Below are 24188 nucleotides of genomic sequence, written 5' to 3'. Positions count from 1 at the left end.
AGAGTTTTAAGTGAACTATTCTGTATAGCGGAGGCTCTTACTGGATGGCGGAGGCTCGGTATGCCCAACAAATCTGGGAGGGTTGTGTCTGCAAAGCGGAGTCTCATGGCGTTTGCAATTTTTGTCATCACCTCCAGCACTCTGGTCTCAAATAAAAGAAACTTAGATTTAAATCCGCCAAAAGCCCTTTTTTCTAAAAATCTCAACATGATAATAAAGGGTTTAATGATCATATAAATACATAAACAATTTGCAGCGAGAGGATTAAGAAATGGTTTTGGGGGGCTTGGAATCAAGAGGCTTCGGAGGTCAGTTCGTAGGGTTCATGGTGGCTCTACATCCCCTCCCTCGCGATCCGCCCCCCCTCTCTAACTAATTTTGGTATTTTGAAGTTGTCAAAAATTAATTTTGTTGAGGAAATAAAGAACACACACAAAGAAAACTAATGTTCAACAGTATAAATAGTAATTATTTTTTCTCGAGAAACTTTAGGATGGCCATTCTTAGTATTATTGTTCTAGAGTTACTTATGAGGATAAATCAAAATGTCAGATTCTGAAAAATATGGCTTAAATGTATATTTCCGAGGTATTTTTTTCATTGAATTCGGATTTGTAGATCTGTAGGACAATCTAAGACAAAAGTCAAAGCCCAAGATTCCAGATTAAATTGTAATGTTTAAATTCCACGGATTTAAAGCGGGAAAACTGTTCTTAAATAAACGCCATGCACTGCTCTGTGAATAGTAGATACTTGTTGAATGGTAAACTCATATATCTCATAATTGTAAACTCTTTTATATCTCATACTTGCAAACTCTTTTTTATCTCATACTTGTAAACTCTTTTATATCTCATACTTGTAAACTCTTTTATATCTCATACTTGTAAACTCTTTTATATCTCATACTTGTAAACTCTCTTATATCTCATACTTGTAAACTCTTTTATATCTCATACTTGTAAACTCTTTTATATCTTATATTTTATCAATTTAAGCTGTCATTCTTTGATAATGTACAATAAGTAATATGCATTGTATCCAAAATAGATCATTTCTTATTTTATTTTTAGAACAAATTTTTATACATAAATATAGATCAAATTTTAATACACAACGAGCATCACTATAGTTGATTTTTTTTACAAAGCTGTTACGTTGTGATGAAATTTTTTTATTTTGTTTGTTACATTTTTGTTTTATACTAGTTACGCATTTAATTATTTTTTAAACAAATATTTGAGGAAATCAAATTTTTTTTTCAGAATGAAGACTTTATTTAAGGAAGCTCTGAAGGAGTTTAGCGATAGTGATATTTGGAAACCATCTTTCTATTGTATTCTCACCTATATGCTAGGTAAGGTATAGGATACATATTTTTGGAAATCTTGCGTCTATTGTATTCTCACCTATATGCTATGAAGGTGTAGGATACATACTAATGTTTGGAAACCATCCTTCTATTGTATTCTCACCTATATGCTAGGTAGGTCTAGGATACATGCAAATGTTTGGAAATCTTGCTTCTATTGTATTCTTACCTATATGCTAGGTAAGGTCTAGAATACATATGTTTGGAAATCTTGCGCCTATTGTATTCTCACCTATATGCTAGGTAAGATCTAGAATACATTTATTTGGGAACCATCTTTCTATTGTATTCTCACCTATATGCTAGGTAAGGTCTAGAATACATTTATTTGGGAACCATCTTTCTATTGTATTCTCACCTATATGCTAGATAAGGTCTAGAATACATATGTTTGGAAATCTTGCTTCTATTGTATTCTCACCTATATGCTAGGTAAGATCTAGAATACATTTATTTGGGAACGATACTTCTATTTTACTCTCATATATGCTGGATAAGGTCTATAATACATATGTTTGGAAATCTTGCTTCTATTGTATTCTCACCTATATGCTGGATAAGGTCTATTAATACATATGTTTGGAAATCTTGCTTCTATTGTATTCTCACCTATATGCTGGATAAGGTCTAGGATGCGTTATTTAAAAATCATTTAACTTTTGTATTATTTTAGGTAAGATTATAGGATACATACAGGGTGAGTCAAAAAAAAAGTGTGATAAGCGTTGTCTTTATCAACAACAAAAAATTTTATGAAATTCTTATGCATGGAATTTTTGCATTAGTTTGGAATATTGTTTTAATTTTTTTAACACTCACATGGTACCACAAAAAAGTTCACGAACCTTTTTCTTCTCAAAACCAAAAGTGAAGAAATGAAAAAATGTGTTAGTGTATAATTTCTATCTAATCCTAATATTTCATAAAAATTAGACTCACGGAAATGGAGAAAACTCGCAAAATAGTATCAGGAAAATTTGCAATTTAGTTCTAGTGTACCTGTCTAAGCAAGTCTATCAATAAATAGATCTAGGAATAAGAGCGGTAAAAATTTCACCAAATGAATAGAGGACATTTTAATTAATGTGGCAACTGTTAACTGTGTTATTTTTATGTTCAACTGAACAATAAAACGGATCTATTTCATAAACTGTTGGGGATTCTTATGGATTTATATATATATATATTCAATTAATTGGTAAGAGCGATCTTAATGAAATATTAGGATTGGATAGCAATCATCTATTATCATACGTTTAGTTTTCTTCACTTTTAATTTTGACGGTTTAAAAGTGTCGCGGATTTTTTTTGTGGTACCATACGAGTTTTAAACAAATAAAGGCAATATTCTAAAATATTGCAAAACTACCAAAAAAAAAATTTCATGAAAAAAATGCTAGCCGCTAAGTAAGGTCCAGGTCGTCCAGGAAACATCTTTTGGAAACCCTGCTTTTATAATTAAATATTGATTTAAAGAAACGTTCTTCTTAAATGCTCCGACAATGAAGATAAAAGGCAATGAGACCCAGAAATCTGTAGAATAAGAAGGCTATAATTCGACTCAAATTCCATTAAACATGCACATCAATTGTGCAGGATAAACAACAAGATACTTGATACATATTTAGTTGATAACATGTGGTCTTCTTTTTCAACAATTCGTATGCTTCCTACTGTACATATGGCATGGGACGTAGGTTTGTGGAGGGGGGGATAGATAAAACTCCTAAATTGATTATGCGGCCGCAGCGCCGGCCCCCTAGCCTGTGCTAGCCGCGGCGCTCGGCCCCTTAGCCTGTGCTAGCCGCAGCGCTCGGCCCCCCAGCCCATTCTAGGCGCAGCGCTCGGCCCAGAAATTGTCTTAACCTAACCTAACCATCAATAATAGGAGTTTTATCCATCCCCCCTCCGCAAAACTACGTCCCATGCCTGTACATATTACAATAATTCCGTCCAGGGTTCGGTTGGTTTCTTGTTGTATGGGTCTGTATTGATATAATCCCGGATCGAAGCAATTTAAAGAAATCTGCTCTCTTGCTCGCTGCACACTTCATGTATCAGGTAGACTTGAAATTCATGTAATATTTTAAATACTAATATTTCTTGGAAAAATGAGTTCTAAATGAATAAAGATTTTGTGATAACAGTTCCTAGAATTTATATTCTTGGTTGATAAAGTTGCTAAAAGATGTTCCTGTAAATCCTTTGATACAAATACCAAGAATACAGATATATTCAGGGTCGTATCCAGGAATTTGTTCATTGACATTTCAAAGGGGGGCTTACTTTAGACCCCGTTGTAAGCTGTTTTAGCTTTGAAAAAAGTAGTTCTCACTTTTCCATGGACCCCCCGGGCCCCGGTTAACGCCTTCGGATATATTTTATGTAAATGGGAATAAGAATTAGACATAGAACTAGAATTAGAATTAGAACTAGAACTAGAACTAGAACTAGAACTAGAACTAGAACTAGAACTAGAACTAGAACTAGAACTAGAACTAGAATTAGACCTACCTAGACCTAGACCTAGACCTACCTAGACCTAGACCTACCTAGACCTAGACCTAGACCTAGACCTAGACCTAGACCTAGACCTAGAACTAGACCTGGAGTGGATACAAAACGCCCAAGAACAAAATGTCCAATAACAAAACACCCAAAACACAACAGCCAAAAACAAAACACCCGAGATTTCAAAAGGTCCAAAGTCACAAAAGGTCCAAAGTAACAAAATGTCCAAAGCAACAAAATGCCCAAATAACAAAATGTCCAAACTTACAAGACATCCAAACTTACAAAATAGCCAAAGTTACAAAATGTCCAAAGATAAAAAATGTTCAAAGTCACATTTTGTCCAAAGTAACAGAATGCCCAAAATTACACAAAGTCCAAAATTACAAAATGTTAAAAATTTTCTAAAAATGTCAAAATAATAAAATGTTTAATTACAACTAAAAACTAGGATTTTTATTTTTAAACAAAAAAGATTAAAAATCCCTTCTTCCAAGATACTTAATATGAAAGTTACTAAGGTACTAAGACACATAATGGTATCTACTACATTTATTAACCAATGGAAGACATCTTTAGACAATGTAAGACATTGTCAATTTTGGACACTGGACATTTTGTAATTTTGGACATTTTGTAACTTTGGACATTTTGTAACTTTGGACATATTGTAACTTTGGAAATTTTTATCTCTGGACATTTTGTAACTTAGTAGTTAGTTTGTTAGTAAGTAAGGATTTTTAACCCACATAAATACTGGCAGCTATGAAAAGTTGCATGAATGTTCAAGACCTTGGATATTTTATAATTTTAGACATTTCGTAATTTTGGACATTTTGTAATTTTGGACATTTTGTAATTTTGGACATTTTGTAAATTTGGATATTTTGTAATTTTGGACATTTTGTAATTTTGGACATTTTGTAATTTTGGATATTTTGTAATTTTGGACATTTTGTAAATTTGGACATTTTGTAATTTTGGACATTTTGTAAATTTGGACATTTTGTAATTTTGGACATTTTGTAATTTTGGACATTTTGTAAATTTGGACATTGAACTAGAACTAGTTTCTTGCAATAAGTGTGTGCATATAAAGGAAATTATTCCAACAATTTTTTTTTAATTTAGAAAATGGATGATTCTTGTTTATCTAAACCACATAATCACCTGATCCCATCTACTCCGGACCACATTCAACCACAAGGATAGTAATGATTACCATATTTTAGAATCCCCTGATCAGAAATATGCAAATGATGATTGTTGAACATAATCAGAATGAAATTTCATAAGCTCGGTGGTACGATTTAAAGAAAAATAAGCTACACTGTGCACTTGACAGCAGAGAATGCAAAATTTATGCGACATTACTGGTACCAGTTAGTCATCTCGTATAGCTCCTCCTCTCACTTGGACAAGTTGGAGAAAAACAAACTCATTTTTTTCTTGTAAGAAATACGCTCTGTCGAATAATTTGAAAATCCGGTTATATAATTTCCACAGGATTTTTTAATATTTAAAGACATATTATCATATATTTCAGCTTTATTAATTAAAATATTAAACATATAAAGTCATGCTCTATTAAATTCGCACTGGCCCGGCCCTATAAATGTACTTAACAGACATCATAAAACTAATTTTCGTCGTATCCCCGTGGGTTGTCCCGGGACTAGGATTTATATCTATCTAGTTTGGAATTATCTTGATTGTTATTAGTATAAATTACTAATACTATCCTGCTCCCTAGTTCCCAAGGATCTGCAGAAGGGCTCACAGATCGAGTCCGCCAACTCAGTTAAATGGTTTAATGATATCATTCAAGTGTTCTGGAACAAGGTATTGTTAGTTAATTAGTTATATAGTTAGTTAGTTAGTTGGTTAGTCAGTCAGTCAGTCACCTAGTCTGTCGGTCAGAGTCTGTCAGTCAGTCAGTTAGTCAGTTAGTTAGTTAGTTAGTCAGTTATTATTGAAAAATCAAGATTTATATTATTTTAAATTTTTCTAGATTTTATCTCATGTTGTGAGCGAGGATATGATTAACATTATACTTGATGATGTCCTGGTGAAAATGAAAGAAGAAAACCCAACTGGAGCCTGGTTTGTGGATAAAATGACGATTAGAAACCTTGATGTTGGCAACTGTCCTCTTGTTATTTCTGGTATAAAGGTCGGTCTTTTCTACTTTTCTGATCAGATTCTGGAATTATTATTTTATTGAAAAAAAAAAATCAAAAAGCTTAAAGTATTGTCATCTCAGCTTGTTAATGATTTATTTTTAATCATATTTTTCAAATTGCGCGTTCATAAACAGACAAGGCGAAAATGGAAGCTTCCGTAATATTCTCAAGGGTCCCCTATTTAAAAATTTGCCTCAGCAAAAAGTTTGAAAAATTCCTGTTATGTTTTAACCAGTGCTTAGGATCCATCTAATTTTGATGCTAATCCAGATCTATCATCATGAAAAAATGGATCAATGTCTGGATCCAGCTCATGAATATCATATACTGATCTCTTATATATCTAATTCTCTAAAGAAGTCCTAAATCAAGGATCGATGTAATAAATCAATGAAGATGAAATATGTTATTGTATATATTTAGGCTATCGCAGAAAATCCAACTGAACTAACATTGGACATTGGCATCATGTATCCTGGTAATGCTGAGTTCCAACTTGGAATTAGAGAAATAGTAGAAACCTCTATCATATCAGGTAAGAGGGATCTTTAAAGCAGACATCATGAAAATTGTACTACTGTTCAAGTCGCATCTTATATATGTACGCGGCATTTAATGAATTCTGAACAATTGGTACCTAATTTTTGGTTAATTAGTTTTTCACTATCATTCAAAATAATGGTTTCATGAAATTAATTGAGTCTTTACCACAAACTCAAATTTTCTAATCCCTATATCTTAGCAACGTGACAGCGTAAGCCTTTTACATTTCAAGCTTAAATATTTGATCGTGCAAAACTCAAAGTTTGAATTATCTAAGGTTTCGACATTGGGTAGCAAAGAAATAGGGCTTAGAAAATCGGAGTTTTCTGGCAAAGCCTTAATTCCTTGCTACATAATTCATGGTTTGAAATATCATGGTTTATGACATCAGGTTGCAAAGATCAGTGTTCAGTTCCGTTGGACCTAAATTTTCAAAGATTTTTTTGTGTCTGTTAATGGAAACTATGAATTTCAGATCTTAGATATTTCAAACTATGAATTCTGTTTCATCAAAAAATTTAAGCTTGAAATATCAGTACAAGGTTGCAAAGATATATGGAATAGGGAAATTTGAGTTAATATTTTAGGACGTGATGTCCAGTTTGCAATGAAGTTCCGTATCGTTCTCCCTCTGCACAAAGATATGACGGTGGTCGGAGCTATTGGAGTAACCTTGCTCGACTATCCTGTCCTACGGTTTGGACCAGAAGGTTTAGACTGGATTTAAAGTTGGAGCTTAATCTTTTAGATACAGAGCGTCCTACATAAGAATATCTAAACGTTATCGCCTATCGCCTAATTGCGCAAAAAATCTCCAATCAACCCATGTTTTCTGCAAACATTAATATTAGTCATTCAATCTTTCAAAATTTTCTGTTATATCTCAGAAATCTCTGTTAGGTGTCTCTTAAGTTTACATAAACAAACAGAAATGTTTTTAAATCAAATCAAAATTAAATATTTGTTAACTCCGGGTTTAAAATTAATAGTTTTAATAATAAAATTTATATATTTTCACAAAATATATGTCTATTCAAGTTTCCAATTTATGATAATATCTTAGGTGTTCTTAGAGTCCCCATTTACATTCTCAAGATATTGATGAAGGAATTCGGCGGGGATGTTCTTGACATAATGCTGAAAGTGCCGAGGAAGGAGTTTTAAAAAAAATACTTGAATTGCTTAAGAAGTGCTTATAATTCTGATCTGCATGACCCGTAACGTTTCGACCAGCTAAAGGTGATCGACTAAAGGGGGACGGGAAGGGGAATTTTAGGGATAAATTTGTGGAGCAGCTTCTAGCTCAAATTCTATTTATATGAATGGATCCAAAATAAAATCATGCTGCGCCGTTTAATCTCTTAAAAAAGTAGATAATGATAAAAACCATATTTTTCTCTACTGCCCCGCCTGTTTCGGGATTATGTTGTAAAAATAACATAAATGCCTTTAAAAAGGCCTGAAGGGGCCGGGAGTGGGGGAGGCATTTCCTTAAAAATGTGTGAAAAGTTTCCACACGGCACAAACTGCTTTAAAATGTACATTTTACACTACAGTAAAGTACTAATAAGTAAAAAAAATCCATGCAAATCAGAAATTAACTTTTAAAAAGAAAAGAAAAATTTTTAAAATTAGAAACAAGATTTTCTGCATTAAAGCCTCAGGAGTTAGGCCGGGTCCATTTGTCACAGGGAACAGATTAAGTCGCATTTTATCCAACACTGCAAAAAAAATTTCCTAAATGAAAAGATATATATATTTTTATATCTTCTCTGAGTAGAGGATTGAAATTCTACGGACCTGGGATTACTGGGGAGCATATTCCAACCATTAGTTTTCCCACCGGGATCATCAGGGTTCTACTCCTAGACGGGAAGGATTGCCCAATCTCTGACAGGGGATTCAAACAACTGCTTGGATACACTGGAGGGAGTGCTGATCCATACAGTATTCTGTCAGGAATATTAAATCATTTAGAACTTCAGTGAATATACTACAGCCAGGTCCTAAATGTGTTTTTACTTAACTTACAACAGGGGCGAACACTGGATTTCAGTCAAGGGAGAGAGGGACCGGGCGAGATTTTTAGGTACAAAAATTTCTGAAAATAAGAACAAAAAATTCTTTAAAATGAGGAGAGTTAGGGTTTAGGGACACATTGTAATTAAAATAGGAATAAGTTCAGGAGGTTACCAGTAAGGAAGAAATGTTTTAACATGTGCTTTAAAAACTACTTTAATACTGTACAGTGTACATGAATTAGCAACAATATTCAATAAAAGGAACATAAAGTAATTTAAGAACAAAAAGAAATTTCATATATCATATATCATAATTCCTTCATATAACTAGGTTTGTCTTCGCTGAAAAAAAAAAACATGTTAAATGAACAATATTTTGCCGAATTTTCTGTTTTCATTTGTTGATTTTCCTCCCCCCCCCCCAAAAAAAATGCAACAGATTACGGTAATTTGAGATCTCAAAAGAATTGGATTCGGAGCATTTTTGATGTTTTGACGTTTTTTGGAACACATCAACTAAAAAACAAATCGACCAGCTGAATTTTATTTACATAAATATTTAGTATTATATGTAGATGAAGATTCAATTCCTTTCATAAGTTTAAAAGAACAGAAGACAATACAGGGGGACAGTTAAATCTTTAAATGCGATCATAACCCAGGATCCCCTTGACTGATTAACCTCAAATTTTGATTGAGGAACTCGGTAGAACCACGGGAATTTATTTATTAGCTTTGTTGAAACGTTTGAGGTTTTAGACTTCAGTGAAAGTTTAGTTTCCAGACATAGCCGGGTTCCCAAGCTAAGTTAAGTTGTAATTTATGTTTTCTTGTTTGCATGAATGTCCGATCATAACTCAAGCACCACAGGACTGATTTGCCTCAAATTTTGATTGGGAAAACGGTTGAACCAAAGGAGTGTTATATGCCTAGTTTAGAAATTCCAAGTTGAGTTGGTAAACTCCGGGCTAAGCTGGGTTCCCAAGCTAATTTATTAGTAAAGATGTTAAATGATATATTTGTTCAAGTTGGTAGATACTCAGTAAGATCTCCAGTAGTTAATAATACATTAAACCCTACATGGAACTTCTACTGTGAGTTTCCCATACTAGAAGGAGGTAATGTAACTATTTGAATGGCTATTTTTAAACTCCCCCGGGTGAACATATATTCCAGAATACTCNCCTAAAAAATAAATAAAACTTTAAACATTCATTTTATTAAAGGATAAAATTTCAAGGAGAATATTTAATTTTTCAGTTTGAAAATTCTCTTAGAAGGGATTTTTAGACTAATGCAGGGTGGCCAAAATTAGTACGGATTGTACGGATTTTTTTTTGTAACCCTAAAATTGTACGGATTTTTTTTTCAAATTGTACGGATTGTACGGATTTTTATCCTGGAAATACACCGTTTTTTTAATTTTCACTCATTTCAGCAAATTTTTCATGAAAATTTCAAAAAAAAAATCTCGTCAAAATGAAGTTAGTTTAATTTATTTTCTGCATTCTAAATAATATTAGATTGATTAATGTTTCAATTGACAATCAAAATTCATTCATAATTTTCGAGATATGTCCCAGAAGTGTTCATTTGAGAATATGCTCTGCAGAAGTGTTCATTTGAGAATATGTTTATCAATCGTGAAATGTACGGATTGGACGGATTTTTTTTTCGAAAATTGTACGGATTGTACAGATTTTTTCTGAAAATGTACGGATTTTTGTACGGATTTTTTCAAAAAAGTTTTGGCCACCCTGCCATGTTAATGGACATTTCATTTGAAGTGTGCTATCATGAATTTAATTGTATGGCCCTGTTAAGCTATTATTTAGGATTAAAGGGTCATGAGTTGAGAATCTATATATTGGAATGAATTTGAATGAATGTCCCTGTTTAACTATTGTTTAGGATTAAAGGGTCATGAGTTGAGAATCTATATATTGGAATGAATTTGAATGAATGTTCCTGTTTAACTATTGTTTAGGATTAAAGGGTCATGAGTTGAGAATCTCTATATTGGAATGAATTTGAATGAATGGCCCTGTTTAACTATTGTTTAGGATTAAAGGATCAGGAGTTGAGAATCTCTATATTGGAATGAATTTGAATGAATGGACCTGTTTAGCTATTGTTTAGGTTTAAAGGATCAGGATTTGAGAAGCTATATATTGGAGTGAATTTAAATGAATGGCCCTGTTTAACTATTGTTTAGGATTAAAGGATCAGGAGTTGAGAATCTATATATTGGAATGAATTTGAATGAATGGACCTGTTTAACTATTGTTTAGGATTAAAGGATCAGGAGTTGAGAATCTCTATATTGGAATGAATTTGAATGAATGGCCCTGTTTAACTATTGCCTAGGATTAAAGGATCAGGAGTTGAGAATCTCTATATTGGAGTGAATTTAAATGAATGGCCCTGTTTAACTATTGTTTAGGATTAAAGGATCAGGAGTTGAGAATCTCTATATTGGACAGGGATAAGGGAACAGATGACAAGCAGATAGGGTTTGCAAGTCTAGGTTAGTTAGTAATTTATGTGACAATGATGACATTTTTCCTACAAAACCCCTCAACCCCCTCCCCCCATAGTTTTTTCGAGTAAAGTTTTACTTCACATCTTAGTCCAAATATAGAATTCTATGAATATTTGGAGAAAACTTGCAAAATATCTAAGTTTAATCAAAATTTTGTTCCAAAATTGAATGAAAATTAGTTACAGAAATTTATACATTTAATGAGAACCTGATATTAGATATGTCTCCTTAATTATTCTTTCCAGATTTGAATGACACGGCTAGGAATGGAGAAATATCTGAGATCTCCCTGAAGACTGGAAATGAGAATTTTAGAACTGGTCAGATCAGGATACGGGTGCAGTGGGTTCCAATCTGTGAAGAACCAGAACAAGAACTCTATCCACACCAGGAGCCTTGCTCTAAAGGTAAAGACTTGTTCAGCTTTCAAACTGTTTAAAACTTTATCTTTTCCCAATGAAGGATTTTTTCTAAAGTTCGGTTCATGGCTGTAAACTACAAGTAGGATACGAATCATTAAAAGAGGGGGCGTTGGCTAGAACATCTGGAAAATAAAACTGCTTGGAAATTTGTACATTTGGGCGAGTGTTTCTGAGCAATTTTGAGTTTTAGGTTCAAACTCTGATTTTCTAATCTCTATATCGCAACCTTATTCGACCTTTGATATTAAATTATGAATTCTGTTAGATTAAAAGAATTGATTTTGAAATATCAAATGTTAACATCAACATGTTAAAAAAGTTTAAAAATTAGAAAAAGCTCTGTTCCCTTTTGTGAAAATCGTTATTATTACTGTAGGGTTACTGTGCATTTACATCAAGCATGTGAGAACTTCTCGACAAATAATCCCATTGGTATCTGTTCAACTTGGAGGCACTAACGAATTGTTTACAACAGCAAAGGGAGATTTGTGCAGGTATATCTATATAAATATATTAATAATAAATATATAAAAATGTAAATATATAAATATATAAATATAAAAATTTGATCCACATTATTTTGAGATCCCAGATCCTATATATTAAACTGAACTTGTAATCCAGATTCTGGGAGTTTGAAGAGGAAATCCATATAATGAGCCCAGAACCTAAATATGACTGGATCAAGATTAACCTACACAACTGCGAAGACAAGGGACAGAAAAAAAACTTCATTCAATATTTTAATATTTCTTTTCAAACTAATGAATTTAACCTTGGATGTTTTGTTCAGACTCTATTCCTTATTAATGTTTTTTTTAATGAATTCAAAAGCAAATTTTGAATTTCAGACCTTTTAATTTGCTCCAACATGAACGGCATAGAGTTGAAGTAACTTGAAAAGGGAATTAACATTTCACCATTTTATACCAGACGTAATACAGGGTTACCCACAAAGAATGAGACGATTGCATGTACGGAATTCATACCGTCTGTTTCTTTATAATCATTATTCCCTGCAACTTGTTTCTTTGTCCAATCAAAAAAAAAAGGCTCAAAAAGACTGGATTTTACCTTGGAATCGTCATTTTTAAAGAGTTACAGGTCGTCTTTACAGGTTTATCCCGGTAACCCTGTATAACTACATAAATTCTGGAGCTCAACTTTCTTGGAGGAAGCTGCATTACTTAAAAAAATATATTTTGAAAACTAAACATTAGGCATTTTAAATTTAATCTGAGCTACAATGCAGATTGATTTGTAAAAAAAGTTAATTATGTTTTAAACTGAATAAGATTTAGTTATAGTTAGGTAACCTATAGAATAACTTAGTTTTTGTAAAGGATAAGTGGAACTCATATCTCGGCCGTTTCGGTCGATTTGGCCGAAGCATAATCGTCGAAGAAGATAAAGTCCTGGAAAAATTTCTCAGTCACAAGGAATTCAATCATTAAATTAAAAATTAATCAAAATAATTTTCGCTTGAATGTGAAAACTCGGATTAATAAATATTTTGGCCTTGGTTTTACCTCGAACCAATTTACATACATGTTTTTGTAGTCTTAGACATAAACATTTTAAAATTTCTATGTTCGTGTGTACCTAGTTTCCATTTTAAACGAAAAATTGGCAAAATCCTGTTGGAGTTTTGCATGAGAGCTCGCATATCATGGTTTACATTGGTTGGTTATTCAAGCATTTTGTGTTTGCAAAGAACAGAGAATTTTTAAGTGATGTAGTTAATTTCTTGTCACGTGCTGAACCTCACGCGTATTATATAATTGTGTTCATTCAGAGATTAACAAAAAACATTCCAGAAATATAGTTTAAAGAAGTAAATTAAATAAAGTTAAATCAACTATCGAAGATTTTTGAAAATAACAGATTGTATGGTTGAAACACTTGTATTAACACGTTTGGTCGGTATTTATCCCAGCAATGGTGACTAATATGATTTATCCTCTTTTATACTTATTTGTTGACAGATGGGTTTACAATTAAAATTCATAAATGACAACTCAAACTTTAATATTGCGAAGTATTTACCAATTTAAGCGATAAAATTCAAAGTAAAGAAATCGAACGTCCTACGCCCTGGTTAGTCCAGGGTGTATATGTCAGACCATTTTTCTCCATAAATGAACTGATTACTCGCCACGATATATTGTAGTTTCCTTTTCCTTAACTACTTACAACCTGATGTCACAGCACATTGAGATTTCAAACTATTAATTATTATCAACTACATAATGGTTTGAAGTTTCAAAGGTTCAGGCTGCAGAGATATGTATATTTAATAATCTGAACTGTAAAAAATACATAATTCCTGTAGTTAAATGATTGAATTGTATTACAGGAGGGTACAAGTATAAATTATCCCATTATAGCAACCTTATCATTTCCTGTACGAGATTTTTATACTGAGCAAAGGTAATAGTAAAAACTAATTTTAAAAATTTGATTTTACCATTTTATGTTAATGTAGGAGCGTTTTTATTGGAGAGGAACAGATTATCTGCCACAAAATATATTCTTCTAGTTCTTCTATCCTTGCAACCTGATGTGGTAGACCTTTCAGGTTTCAAAGATATAATTTCTAGAAATAATAGTTTTTAGCAAATAATCCGTTCCTTTGACTATTGCATTGCGGGGTGCAATAGAAAATCGCAATGTTCCCGTGTTAATTTTAAAAAGACATCCTTTGATTTCTTAAGATTAGAGGAATCAGAGAAACTTATTGTTTGTCTGAGAATAATAAATACCGTGTAGATCGAAAATAAATGAGGTAACAGAAGATACACCAGTGCCTTATGTATCACTGTGAAAACAAAAGATAAAATGCAGTTTCTAGGAGGAATATAAACTAAGCTCGGTCTAAGCAGCACCGAGTTTGTTTACATTCCTCCCAGAATTTGCAGTACATCTTCCAAGTAAACAAAGAGGATTTGTGATATATTTTACTTGAATATATTTATTTTTGCTCTAGGAGTGAAGAGGAAGAGGATGGTAAAACTTTGAAGACGATCAATATGAAATCTAATGAACCGATCAATGCTGAGCTACGGTATATGGGTCAACTTCACTTCATCCCTCAACCAAAATATCCGATATGTATTTAATAGAGGGGATTCTTCAATCTCAAAAACAGTAAAATAGTTATTAGTTCCAATTTCGTTTACTGGTATATTTATCTTATATTTAAATTTGAAGGAGCTCATTACTCACAACTAACTCATATTTTCTATATCTTTAAACCTCTTTGATATTTCAAATTTTGACTTCATATTTAACTTAACTGTTCGAAATATCAAAGGTCTATGACATCAGGGACCGAATTTAATGAATGGAAGAGGTTGCTGAACTACCTACGCCGTTTCATTCTTAATTACCGATTCAAATGCTCATGAATCTTTACTTTTTGTGATTTAAGATTTGAACCGGCGGTAGGTAGTTTAGCAACCTAGCTTAAATCATTAAATTAGGTTCCAGGTTGAAAAGATTTAAGAATTCAAAAATGCATGTAACGAGTTGTTCCTTTTAGATAATATTTAGATATTTCATTTTATAAATCTTCCGTTAAACTATTGAGATAAAGTTCATGATTATGGAATTTTTGATTCGTTACAAGTAACTGCACTGTTATAGGATAGTAAAAAATATTATTAAATACTTGTAGATTTTAAAATTAAAGTTGGAAAATACATTTGAAATTTTCTACTCGGAATGCCTAAAGATCCTGAGCAGGAAATGTAGATAACAAAACTTTTTAAGTTTTAAAGAGAAAGAAGCAGACAGATGACAATTTGGGAAAATAAATAGTTCTAAACGACAGTTAATATTAATATTAATATTAATGTTAATATTAATGTTATATATATAAATCATTATTAATATAATGATGATGATGATGATGATTATTATCATTATCATTAATATCTTCATTATCTTCTTTAAAAAAATATATTGAAAAGATTTCAGAACTATAATATACTAAAAAGCTTACATTCAAATATATATAGGTCAAGGTACTACTAAAAACAAGGAGGAGTAAGATAATTATTTCATAACAATGGGGAAAGGTAATTGCGTCGTCATTCACTATAATTTCTACAATAATCTTTTGGCCATCAACACTTCTTTTATAAACTTCACATCAGAATGAAGATCTTTTAACTCTTTCTTTAAACTTTTTACATTTTCTTCTAATTTCAATGCTGTCCCGTCTTTTTTAACTTCAAGCATGTCTCTCTGCTTTTTTATCTCGTTTTTTCGTTCCAAAGCCTTCTTTGCATTTTCTCTGATCCAGGGCTGAACCCTGATAATTAATATTAATTATAAAAATTGAATAAATCTTATTATCAAATTTGTATTCCTTACTTCTGCTGAAGAAGTTGTGTATAGAATAAAATCGCATAAAATCTAAAGTGGTGTAAGCGGCGCACCCATTATTTTTTTGCATAATGTACACTCTGAACTAACGAGAGAGAGATGCATTCGGTTTCTTTTATTTGAAATCATACGTGTTTTCGTCTAACTCAACAGTCTTCAGACTTACTGATTTGTTTATTTCATACTTTTTCATTCAAAATGTATATGCCAACAAAAAAGTATTTAAGATAAAAGGCTATAAAATCATGTAAAAGGGGTCAAATATTGATTTAAAGTCACAGTTTTCTGAAATATTGACAGAACCGTTAAATCCACGTGTGTAGATAAAGATAGCTTTCGAACTTTTAAGTTGTTTTGGGCTTTTCAAAGATCCCACAAAATTCGTATTCACTTTTATTACATCCTTATTAAAAACCTTGTGTAAAATATATGATTATAGTCAGAAACGGAAAAACGGCTGGTTTAATCTTTTTTCTATGTCTACTGCCTAAAAATTCGACAAGTTCTAGAAATAAAACTTAAACAACATTAACAAGCAAATTGTACAAAAAAAGAAGTGCTTAGAGTTTTGTTGAGTCCCTTTAAACCAAAAAAGAAGTTTGTCAAAGAGAATATATAACTAGGTATTATACATTGCTAACCTAAACCCAGTACGAACAGTACCAGATGCTTGATCTCTCACAAAGAACTGTTCAGCCTGTGTACCAGTGTACAAGACTAAAGTAGAAAAAAATATAAGTTTTAAAAGAAATTTTTTTTTTGATTTTTAAAGAAAAAAATCGAATTTGAAGAAATTTTATTTATAAACTTTTGAAGAAAATTTTTTTTGATTTTTTTAGCCTATGTCACCCCCGGGCTACCCGTGAGTTCACTCAAAAAATTTCAGCCCATTGAGTCCAGCCGTTTGGACGGCTATATGCATGAAACATATAAATATACAAATGTCTGTTTTATTAGATAGATATTACTTATAACCTGTAACACATAAAAATAATTTGCAAAAAATTTTAAATGCTACATTTGCTTTTTGAGTAACATCTGAATATTCCTCTAAGTGTGTAATGGTGTACAATTCAGTTAGCTAGCTAGCTTTGTAAAGCATAAAACAGTATTTAAATAAGATTTTCATTAAGAAATTAACTTACTCAGTTCTGTTGGTTCAGATTCAGGATCCTTTGATCCTTGCAGTTTTTTCAGGTACCGGAACAAGCCCTTCTTTCTGCAACCCACAGACAAATATTTGAGTTAAATAAGAGATATGTAGTTGTAAGAAAACCTTAACTTTATTGAAATACAAATTTTTCCCATTTTAGATTTGGTAAAAAAATAATACTAGAAGCAATCACGTCAAATTAGAGTTAAATGCACTTACAATTAAATTCTTAAATGCTTTTTATCATATCTCCTCTTATTGAAGAGATATTTAGAAGAACAAAAATGTTTTGAACGCATGATATGTAAACCAAATAAATTTGCTTTTCTTACACTTGTGCTTAAAAACAGAACTAGAGGAGCAACGGAGTCACAAAGTCGTAGCAGCAATTTCAATTGAATTTAACCTTCGCCTCTTGGTTAGTTTGCAGTGCAATGGCATGTATTTACTGCTAAAATAGTAATTAGGTCTCATAATTCAAACTTATACTGTCCATTAGCAAAACTTCTCATCAAAGTGGTGCAAGGGATTTTTAAATGTGCAAGTTTTTATCTCTAAAGAAATGCTGTAAATTTTTTTAGATATATATGATAACCGTAACAAATATTTAGTTATATATTTAAACAAAAAAGGCGCCTGTAATACATTCTCTTCCATTCTGAACATGAATATGCATAAACATAAAAATCTGGTTTTAAAAAAGAAGGATAAAATAAGTTTGAGAATGAGAAAAAAATTGAAATTTAAAATATTTTATTCTGTTTGTTTTTCCTTCGAATAATTGTGTAAACTTTGTAAATACTGGTCAGGTTGAGAACTGTTACTTTTAACCTCTCTACTCCGGCTCTCTGGAATATCTAAACAATTCCTTTTTACGCTTTTCCTCTAAACAGGAAGAAAATATAACTTAATTTAAAATCAAGAGTTGTATAAAAAAAAGCCTGATCAGAATTAAAAATGAAGATAAATTTGATTCAATTTGAAATCAATTTGAAGGAAATAAACCAACTTTTGAGATCTAATCAGAAAACTTGAAAAATTCTTGTTTAAAGATATACAGAGTATCACACGAAACATAACAGTAGCAAGATGACTTGGAGGTCGTCTTTGATTTTTGAAATAATCCTTAGTTCTTGCATGAAAAACTAGGTTATAATTTTAAAGATCAAAGACCGTCTTTCTACTGTGATGTTTTGTGGGAAACCCTGTACGATAAACAATGAACTTGTCAGCCAATGGCAGTTCAGTATCGTTGTCATGTGATACAGACGGAAATCACGTGACTAGTATACTACACTGCCAATAGCTGATGGTCTGGTGAAGTAATACGGACAATATGTAATAATATTATCAATTATATCAATTAAAAATGCAAAATAAAAAAAATTATTTAAGGAGCAAACCTGAGATTCTCAGGCTCCTGTGGGATATCGTCGTTTTCAGATTGGTTGCATATTTGTTGAATATGATCTGTCTAATACTAAAACTTATATACAAAATTGCACTTATATGAATTTTCGTATTAATTTGACACGGTTTTAAATCAATTTCTCGAGACAGGAACATCAGATAGATGTTTTATAATGTATCGTATGAGGTTCTCAGGTTTCATCCTATATCCCCTTTCATTTTTCTTTTACAGTCCCCTTAAGTTGAAAAGATGGGTGACTGAACTAACCTCTGTAAGATTACTAATTGCTAGACCAATAAGAAGATTCATGATGACAACACTAACAAACAGAAGGAAGAGGAAGAATAGAAGATGAGATACTCCAGGGTAATGGAGTTCCTGAAACATAAAGGTTGGATAACATGGATGTTGCCTATAGTTGGAAACAAACATAAGTAAGAGGAAGAAAAGAAGATGAGACACTCCAGGGTAATGGAGTTCCTGAAACATAAAGATTGGATAACATGGATGTTGCCTATAGTTGGAAACAAACAGAAGGAAAAGGAAGAAAAGAAGATGAGACACTCCAGAGTAATGGAGTTCCTGAAAAAGGATGGATTACATGGATGTTGCCTATAGCTGGGAAACCCGTAACTTAAACGGACTGAGCTGAAAACTTTAGAATGAGATATCCTTAATCCCGATTACTTAATCTGTGTATCTAATCGACACACTTTAGATTTACTTCTTAATCTTCTCTTCTCTTTTTGGATACCTCTACTGTATAAAAGCTACTTTTGACAACAATTACAGATATGGTGCTATATCGATTGGACTAATATCCGATTCATCTGAAGTCAGCTGTTCACAAGCGGTCTTTTAGAGCATTTTAACAAATATGAATTTAATCATGTTAATATAAATTTATTAAAAACCAAATTTTATCACATTTTACCTATAGTCATTTTGAACGTTAGTCTAAATAAACATTTATCAAAAACTTTCGTTCGTACAATCGATCATTAGTCTAATTGATATTACACCAGAAGTGCGCTAGAACTATAAACCGGGTTTTCAAAAGTTAAAGAGGTCATCTAAACTTAACACGCTGATTGGTTGATTTTAAACTTATTTCTTGGATATCAAATGTGTATCAACATAATCTCGGGTTCAGTAAAACCAAGAGTTTAAGCATTAATCTCGATATCCACCATTCTAAAGTTTTCAGCTCTGTAAGCGTAATTAAAAGTGACCCTCCGGCAAAGATGGCAATGCCCGATTCACAACAGTACCCTTGAAACGTTTATCTAATCAACAATGTGGAAACTAAAGTTGTTTTTCGAGGTGAGGAAAGTGTTCTTGTAGAAATTCCCATATGTTTTCCTGCAGAAGAAATGCGTAAGTCACTTTTTTAGAGAAACCACGATTAATAATAAACTGTTTTTAAAATTTTAAACATTATTATATAACTCAATCTTGATCAGACAAATCTTTAAAAAGTACCATTATTAATAGAAAAGAAAATATGTATGCGTGTCTGAATGATGCCTGTAATGCAAATCAGTAACATAATAGGGATGTTTAGAAAAAATAAAAAAAAAGATTTGCCTCCCAGCCTCAAATGAATTGTATTGACAGAAAATTTCTAATTTTCATTGACAAACCCGGTACTTCAGCTGGTATAGAATATCTTAAAAGAGTGATTATGAAATTAAATTTTTAATAAATACCAGCCGAAGTGCCCTGTGTTGCCCGTGGAATTTTAAAAACACTTGAGAAAAGAGAAACAAATTTAATAACAGCAAAAGTTGCGAATTTAGTTTAGCCTTTGTTACCTCCAGTGTTCCCGTATGGGTTTCCTAAACAATTTAACCAATTTGGTCCCACCGTTTTACCAGCTATAGCTAACATAAATATATGAGCTAAAAGCTTTTTTTACTGATTTACCTCTGAGAACAGGGATGCCGTCTCCATCTCCCCCATCATCATCGTGATGGTCGAGAGTAGGGAAAGGAAAGGGTCGGAGAATCTGGAATCATGCTCAAATACAATCTAAAATGAAAGAATTCGCCATTTAATTTAATATAATATATTTTCAACCTTTGATATTTCAACAAAAAACTCAGATGCGTACTTAGGGGAGTCCATATGGGCTCAGCACCCCCCCCCCCTTGGATCAGCGAAATCTATGGTTTCCATGGGGTTTTAAGGTCCCAGAAGGGGCTGAGTCCCCCTTGAACGAAAAGAAAATATTAGCCCCTGACAAATTTTTAGTACGCCCTGAACAGAGTTCATAGTTTGAAATCCCAAAGGTCTACAATTCATTAGGTTGCAAACATTAATATTTGCGGCGGGTGCTCAGCTCTCTTTTTTAATAACTTAAATTTGTATCTATTTTATTCAGTAAAAGAACTTTTTGAATAAACATTTTAAATTAAAATTGTTTAAGTTTCATTTACAATTCAAAACCAACAGAAATGAATAGAAATCCATTTTGAATATTAAATTCTATAAAACTAAAGAATTTAATTTCCTATTTATTCCTTTTCAATAAACCCAATACTAGGGTGAACATAAGAAATATTTATATCTACAGGGTGTCTCAAAAAGAAACAATTTACGAACTAAAATACTTAATTTCTTAAGCAATTTATTTCTATCAAAGCACCTATGCATCTATGCGGCAGGAAACCCAGCGTTTTTGTAAAACGTAAACTGCAGTTTCTGGGAGGAAGACTAAAAAACAATTTGTTCTAGGCAGAAAAAAAAATTGTTTACATTTCCCCCAGAAATTGCAGTACATAATAAAGTTTATTTGATCAAAGAGATGGAGGTTCCTGTATGCACAAGACCTCTATATCTTACCTGGAAACTTAGTGTGAAAGCCAGAAGCACAGTTGTGTACATTAGAAGAAACTACGGTACATATTTTCATTGAAAATACGTTTTTTCCTTTAAAAACATCCACGTTAAAGCTTGGATTTTTTATCGAGGGCTACAAAAATATATTGGGACAGTAAAGTCAAACCAAGTGCGTTTCATGACGATAATTTAAGGCCGACTCGGTCTCACAAATTGATGCATAATTTTCATGAATTCACGAATGAAAATATTCCTTAAGTAGATCCCCTGCCACCTCCTGGACCATGAGTATATAGATCCCAACATTAGGAAACTGTCCCAGGATATCAGTTATATAAATCCAGGATAGAAATAAACACATTGTTCCAAGCTGTGGTATAACTGATGCCTAGACCAGAGATCAATTTAAAGAATAGAATTTTTTTTTACAATTTATCTTTTCCCAGTTGTTTAAGTAAACCTTTCTACCTAATCATAGCCGCAACTAGAGGACGAAGGTATGCATTTTGAACAACTTCTTTATGGTTCTAATTCGGAAATGAAAAAAACCCTAAGATATTTTCCATCCCCGAATTTCGTGATAAATAATTGTAATGTAAGGTTGCACAATAAATTCTTGCTTTTTGAAGGGAGGGTGGGGGGGGGGGTGGAAAGGGTACAGAATTCAAATGAAAATCCTATCTACTATCTACATTTTAATAAAAATTTAAAATATCTTTAGAGTAGAGAATATTTTCAGTTCCTTTGAGTTATAAAATAAGTAAAAAAGTAAGATTTTATGCAAATGTTCATAACTTTTACTCTAACGCAGTGCAATACAACAAAACAGTATGATCCTTAGACTTTAGACAATCCGTTACAAGTTCCCACTATCTAAATTAAATTAACCATTTCTCACGTAATTTTTAACAGAATGTTCGTTGTCTAGAAATGCGTTCGATAGTTCGATATTACTAACATTGATGGGAGTGAGGGTGTTCCAAAAAGACAGTTGGCGGCGGTATCATAGAAAGGTATTATAACCTAGCATAATTTCTCCTCCCAGCTGTCTCTGAGCCGTAGTACTTTCAAGCGAAACCTTAAACTTTGCACAATACTTAAAATCATAATAATATTGTGAATCAAAATATTGTATTGTTATTTGTTACATCGGCCCAGTATATATGCATAGCTTGAATTGTACGGTTAACATTTTTTAGGGAAAATTGCAGTTTCATTAACCCTATCCGCGCAGACATATTTTTTCTTAAATATAATTTTCAAGACAAATGTTTTTTAGGAGTTACAGATACCAAAAGGTTATAAAACACTAGTGTAAGTACACTTTCATTGTGGTACCAGTACAACAAAATGGCAGTTTTACACTTCTTGACAAAATTTAACTCTATTTTCTACTCTGTGGTATTTATTAATCTAGATTCCACTCTTTAGTTCCTCTATGGGTTGAATCAAGTGCTGTATTGAGACAAAGGTTATGTAGGCAAGAACCAGAAGAAAATTCAGCAGCCAGATAAACCTAAAAATACAAGAAAGAAAATATTTGAATTTTGAATTTATTGCTTTAAAGGTAAGCTTTCACTTTAAACTAACACATAATTTTTAATTTATACATTATGATCATTTTGGAAATTTTTTTTTGTACAATATCCTATGAGAATCAAATTCTATTTTTGATTATTGCAGCACGAGTAGTCTTTTTAGAAAAAATATTAGCAATGACTATTGTGGGTTAATGAAAAAAGATTATTAAGAAGATTAATCTTATAATTTTCCACAAAACAAAACGAAAAAAATCCTTTGAAAAAAAATAAAAAGGTTTTAAAGGGACTGTAAGTGTAATTTCAAAAGTGTCCCTCCATGCAAAGATGTCAATGTTTATAATTTTAAAAACTGATTATTTTCAATTGTGGCTTCTCTACAATTAAAGTTACTTTTCTTCTGCAGAAAAACATCTTTAAATTATTAGAATTAATCCCTTTTAAACCTAAAACAAGGATAATATTTTCTACATTATTGATCAGAGAACGACAAGATATCTTTGAATGGAGGGTTACTTGAAATTACGCTCACAGTCCCTTTAAAATATATCTAGTTCTACCTGTAGTTATTCCCTTTCTACCTGTAGTTATTCCCCCTTCTACCTGCAGTTATTCCCCCTTTTACCTGTAGTTACTCCCCCTTCTACCTGTAGTTATTCCCCCTTCTACCTGTAGTTATTCCCTCTTCTACCTGTAGTTATTCCCCCTTCTACCTGTAGTTATTCCCTCTCCTGTAGTTATTCCCCCTTCTACCTGTAGTTATTCCCTCTTCTACCTGTAGTTATTCCCTCTTCTACCTGTAGTTATTCCCTCTTCTACCTGTAGTTGTTCCCTCTTCTTTATTCACCCTTCTAACTGTAGTTGTTCCCGTTTCTACCTGTAGTCATTCCCCCTTCTACCTGTAGTTATTCCCCCTTCTACCTGTAGTTATTCCCTCTTCTACCTGTAGTTATTCTCCCTTCTACCTGTAGTTATTCCCTCTTCTACCTGTAGTTATACCCCCTTCTACCTGTAGTTATTCCCCCTTCTATCTGTAGTTATTCCCCTTTCTACCTGTAGTTATTCCCTCTTCTACCTGTAGTTATTCCCCCTTCTACCTGTAGTTATTCCCCCTTCTACCTGTAGTTATTCCCTCTTCTACCTGTAGTTATTCTCCCTTCTACCTGTAGTTATTCCCTCTTCTACCTGTAGTTATACCCCCTTCTACCTGTAGTTATTCCCCCTTCTATCTGTAGTTATTCCCCTTTCTACCTGTAGTTATT

The 24188-nt window shown here is 32.3% G+C and overlaps 2 protein-coding genes across 6 annotated transcripts in view; one reads left to right on the top strand and one right to left on the bottom strand.

Moving 5' to 3' along the window:
• The first annotated feature begins 1232 nt into the window (after positions 1-1232).
• Positions 1233-15311, top strand: LOC111701296 (extended synaptotagmin-1). 5 transcript variants are annotated; one of them, XM_023472497.1, is made up of 17 exons: positions 1233-1357; positions 3330-3433; positions 5015-5090; positions 5637-5725; positions 5895-6056; positions 6490-6601; positions 7197-7319; positions 7673-7760; positions 8390-8568; positions 9659-9748; positions 11074-11157; positions 11418-11579; positions 11971-12088; positions 12219-12309; positions 12938-13033; positions 13951-14024; positions 14581-15311. In XM_023472497.1, the coding sequence occupies exons 1-17, from the start codon at positions 1267-1269 to the stop codon at positions 14711-14713; spliced, it is 1872 nt and encodes a 623-aa protein (XP_023328265.1). In that variant the 5' UTR covers positions 1233-1266; the 3' UTR covers positions 14714-15311. The 5 variants fall into 5 exon arrangements, with proteins under 5 accessions (XP_023328265.1, XP_023328269.1, XP_023328268.1 ...); XM_023472501.1 differs by lacking the exon at positions 1233-1357 and adding an exon at positions 1529-1615; XM_023472500.1 differs by lacking the exon at positions 1233-1357 and adding an exon at positions 1712-1741.
• A 225-nt stretch (positions 15312-15536) lies between these two features.
• Positions 15537-24188, bottom strand: part of LOC111701303 (transient receptor potential channel pyrexia) — a 30717-nt gene continuing 22065 nt past the window's right edge. Inside the window, exons 20-28 of the mRNA XM_023472509.1 lie at positions 22823-22904; positions 21642-21776; positions 21392-21442; positions 20474-20578; positions 18815-18925; positions 17908-17993; positions 17129-17202; positions 16625-16700; positions 15537-15909 (exon numbers count right to left, since the gene is read on the bottom strand). Of these exons, the coding sequence (XP_023328277.1) occupies positions 15702-15909; positions 16625-16700; positions 17129-17202; positions 17908-17993; positions 18815-18925; positions 20474-20578; positions 21392-21442; positions 21642-21776; positions 22823-22904 (928 nt within the window). The 3' untranslated portion in view covers positions 15537-15701. The remainder of the gene's footprint in view (positions 15910-16624; positions 16701-17128; positions 17203-17907; positions 17994-18814; positions 18926-20473; positions 20579-21391; positions 21443-21641; positions 21777-22822; positions 22905-24188) is intronic.

This window comes from Eurytemora carolleeae, unplaced genomic scaffold, assembly GCF_000591075.1.
Source record: "Eurytemora carolleeae unplaced genomic scaffold, Eaff_2.0 scaffold452, whole genome shotgun sequence".
NCBI classification, from domain to species: Eukaryota; Metazoa; Arthropoda; class Copepoda; order Calanoida; family Temoridae; genus Eurytemora; species Eurytemora carolleeae.
The sequence above is the reverse complement of the archived record's forward strand: the minus strand, read 5'-3'. Positions and strand labels throughout refer to the sequence as shown.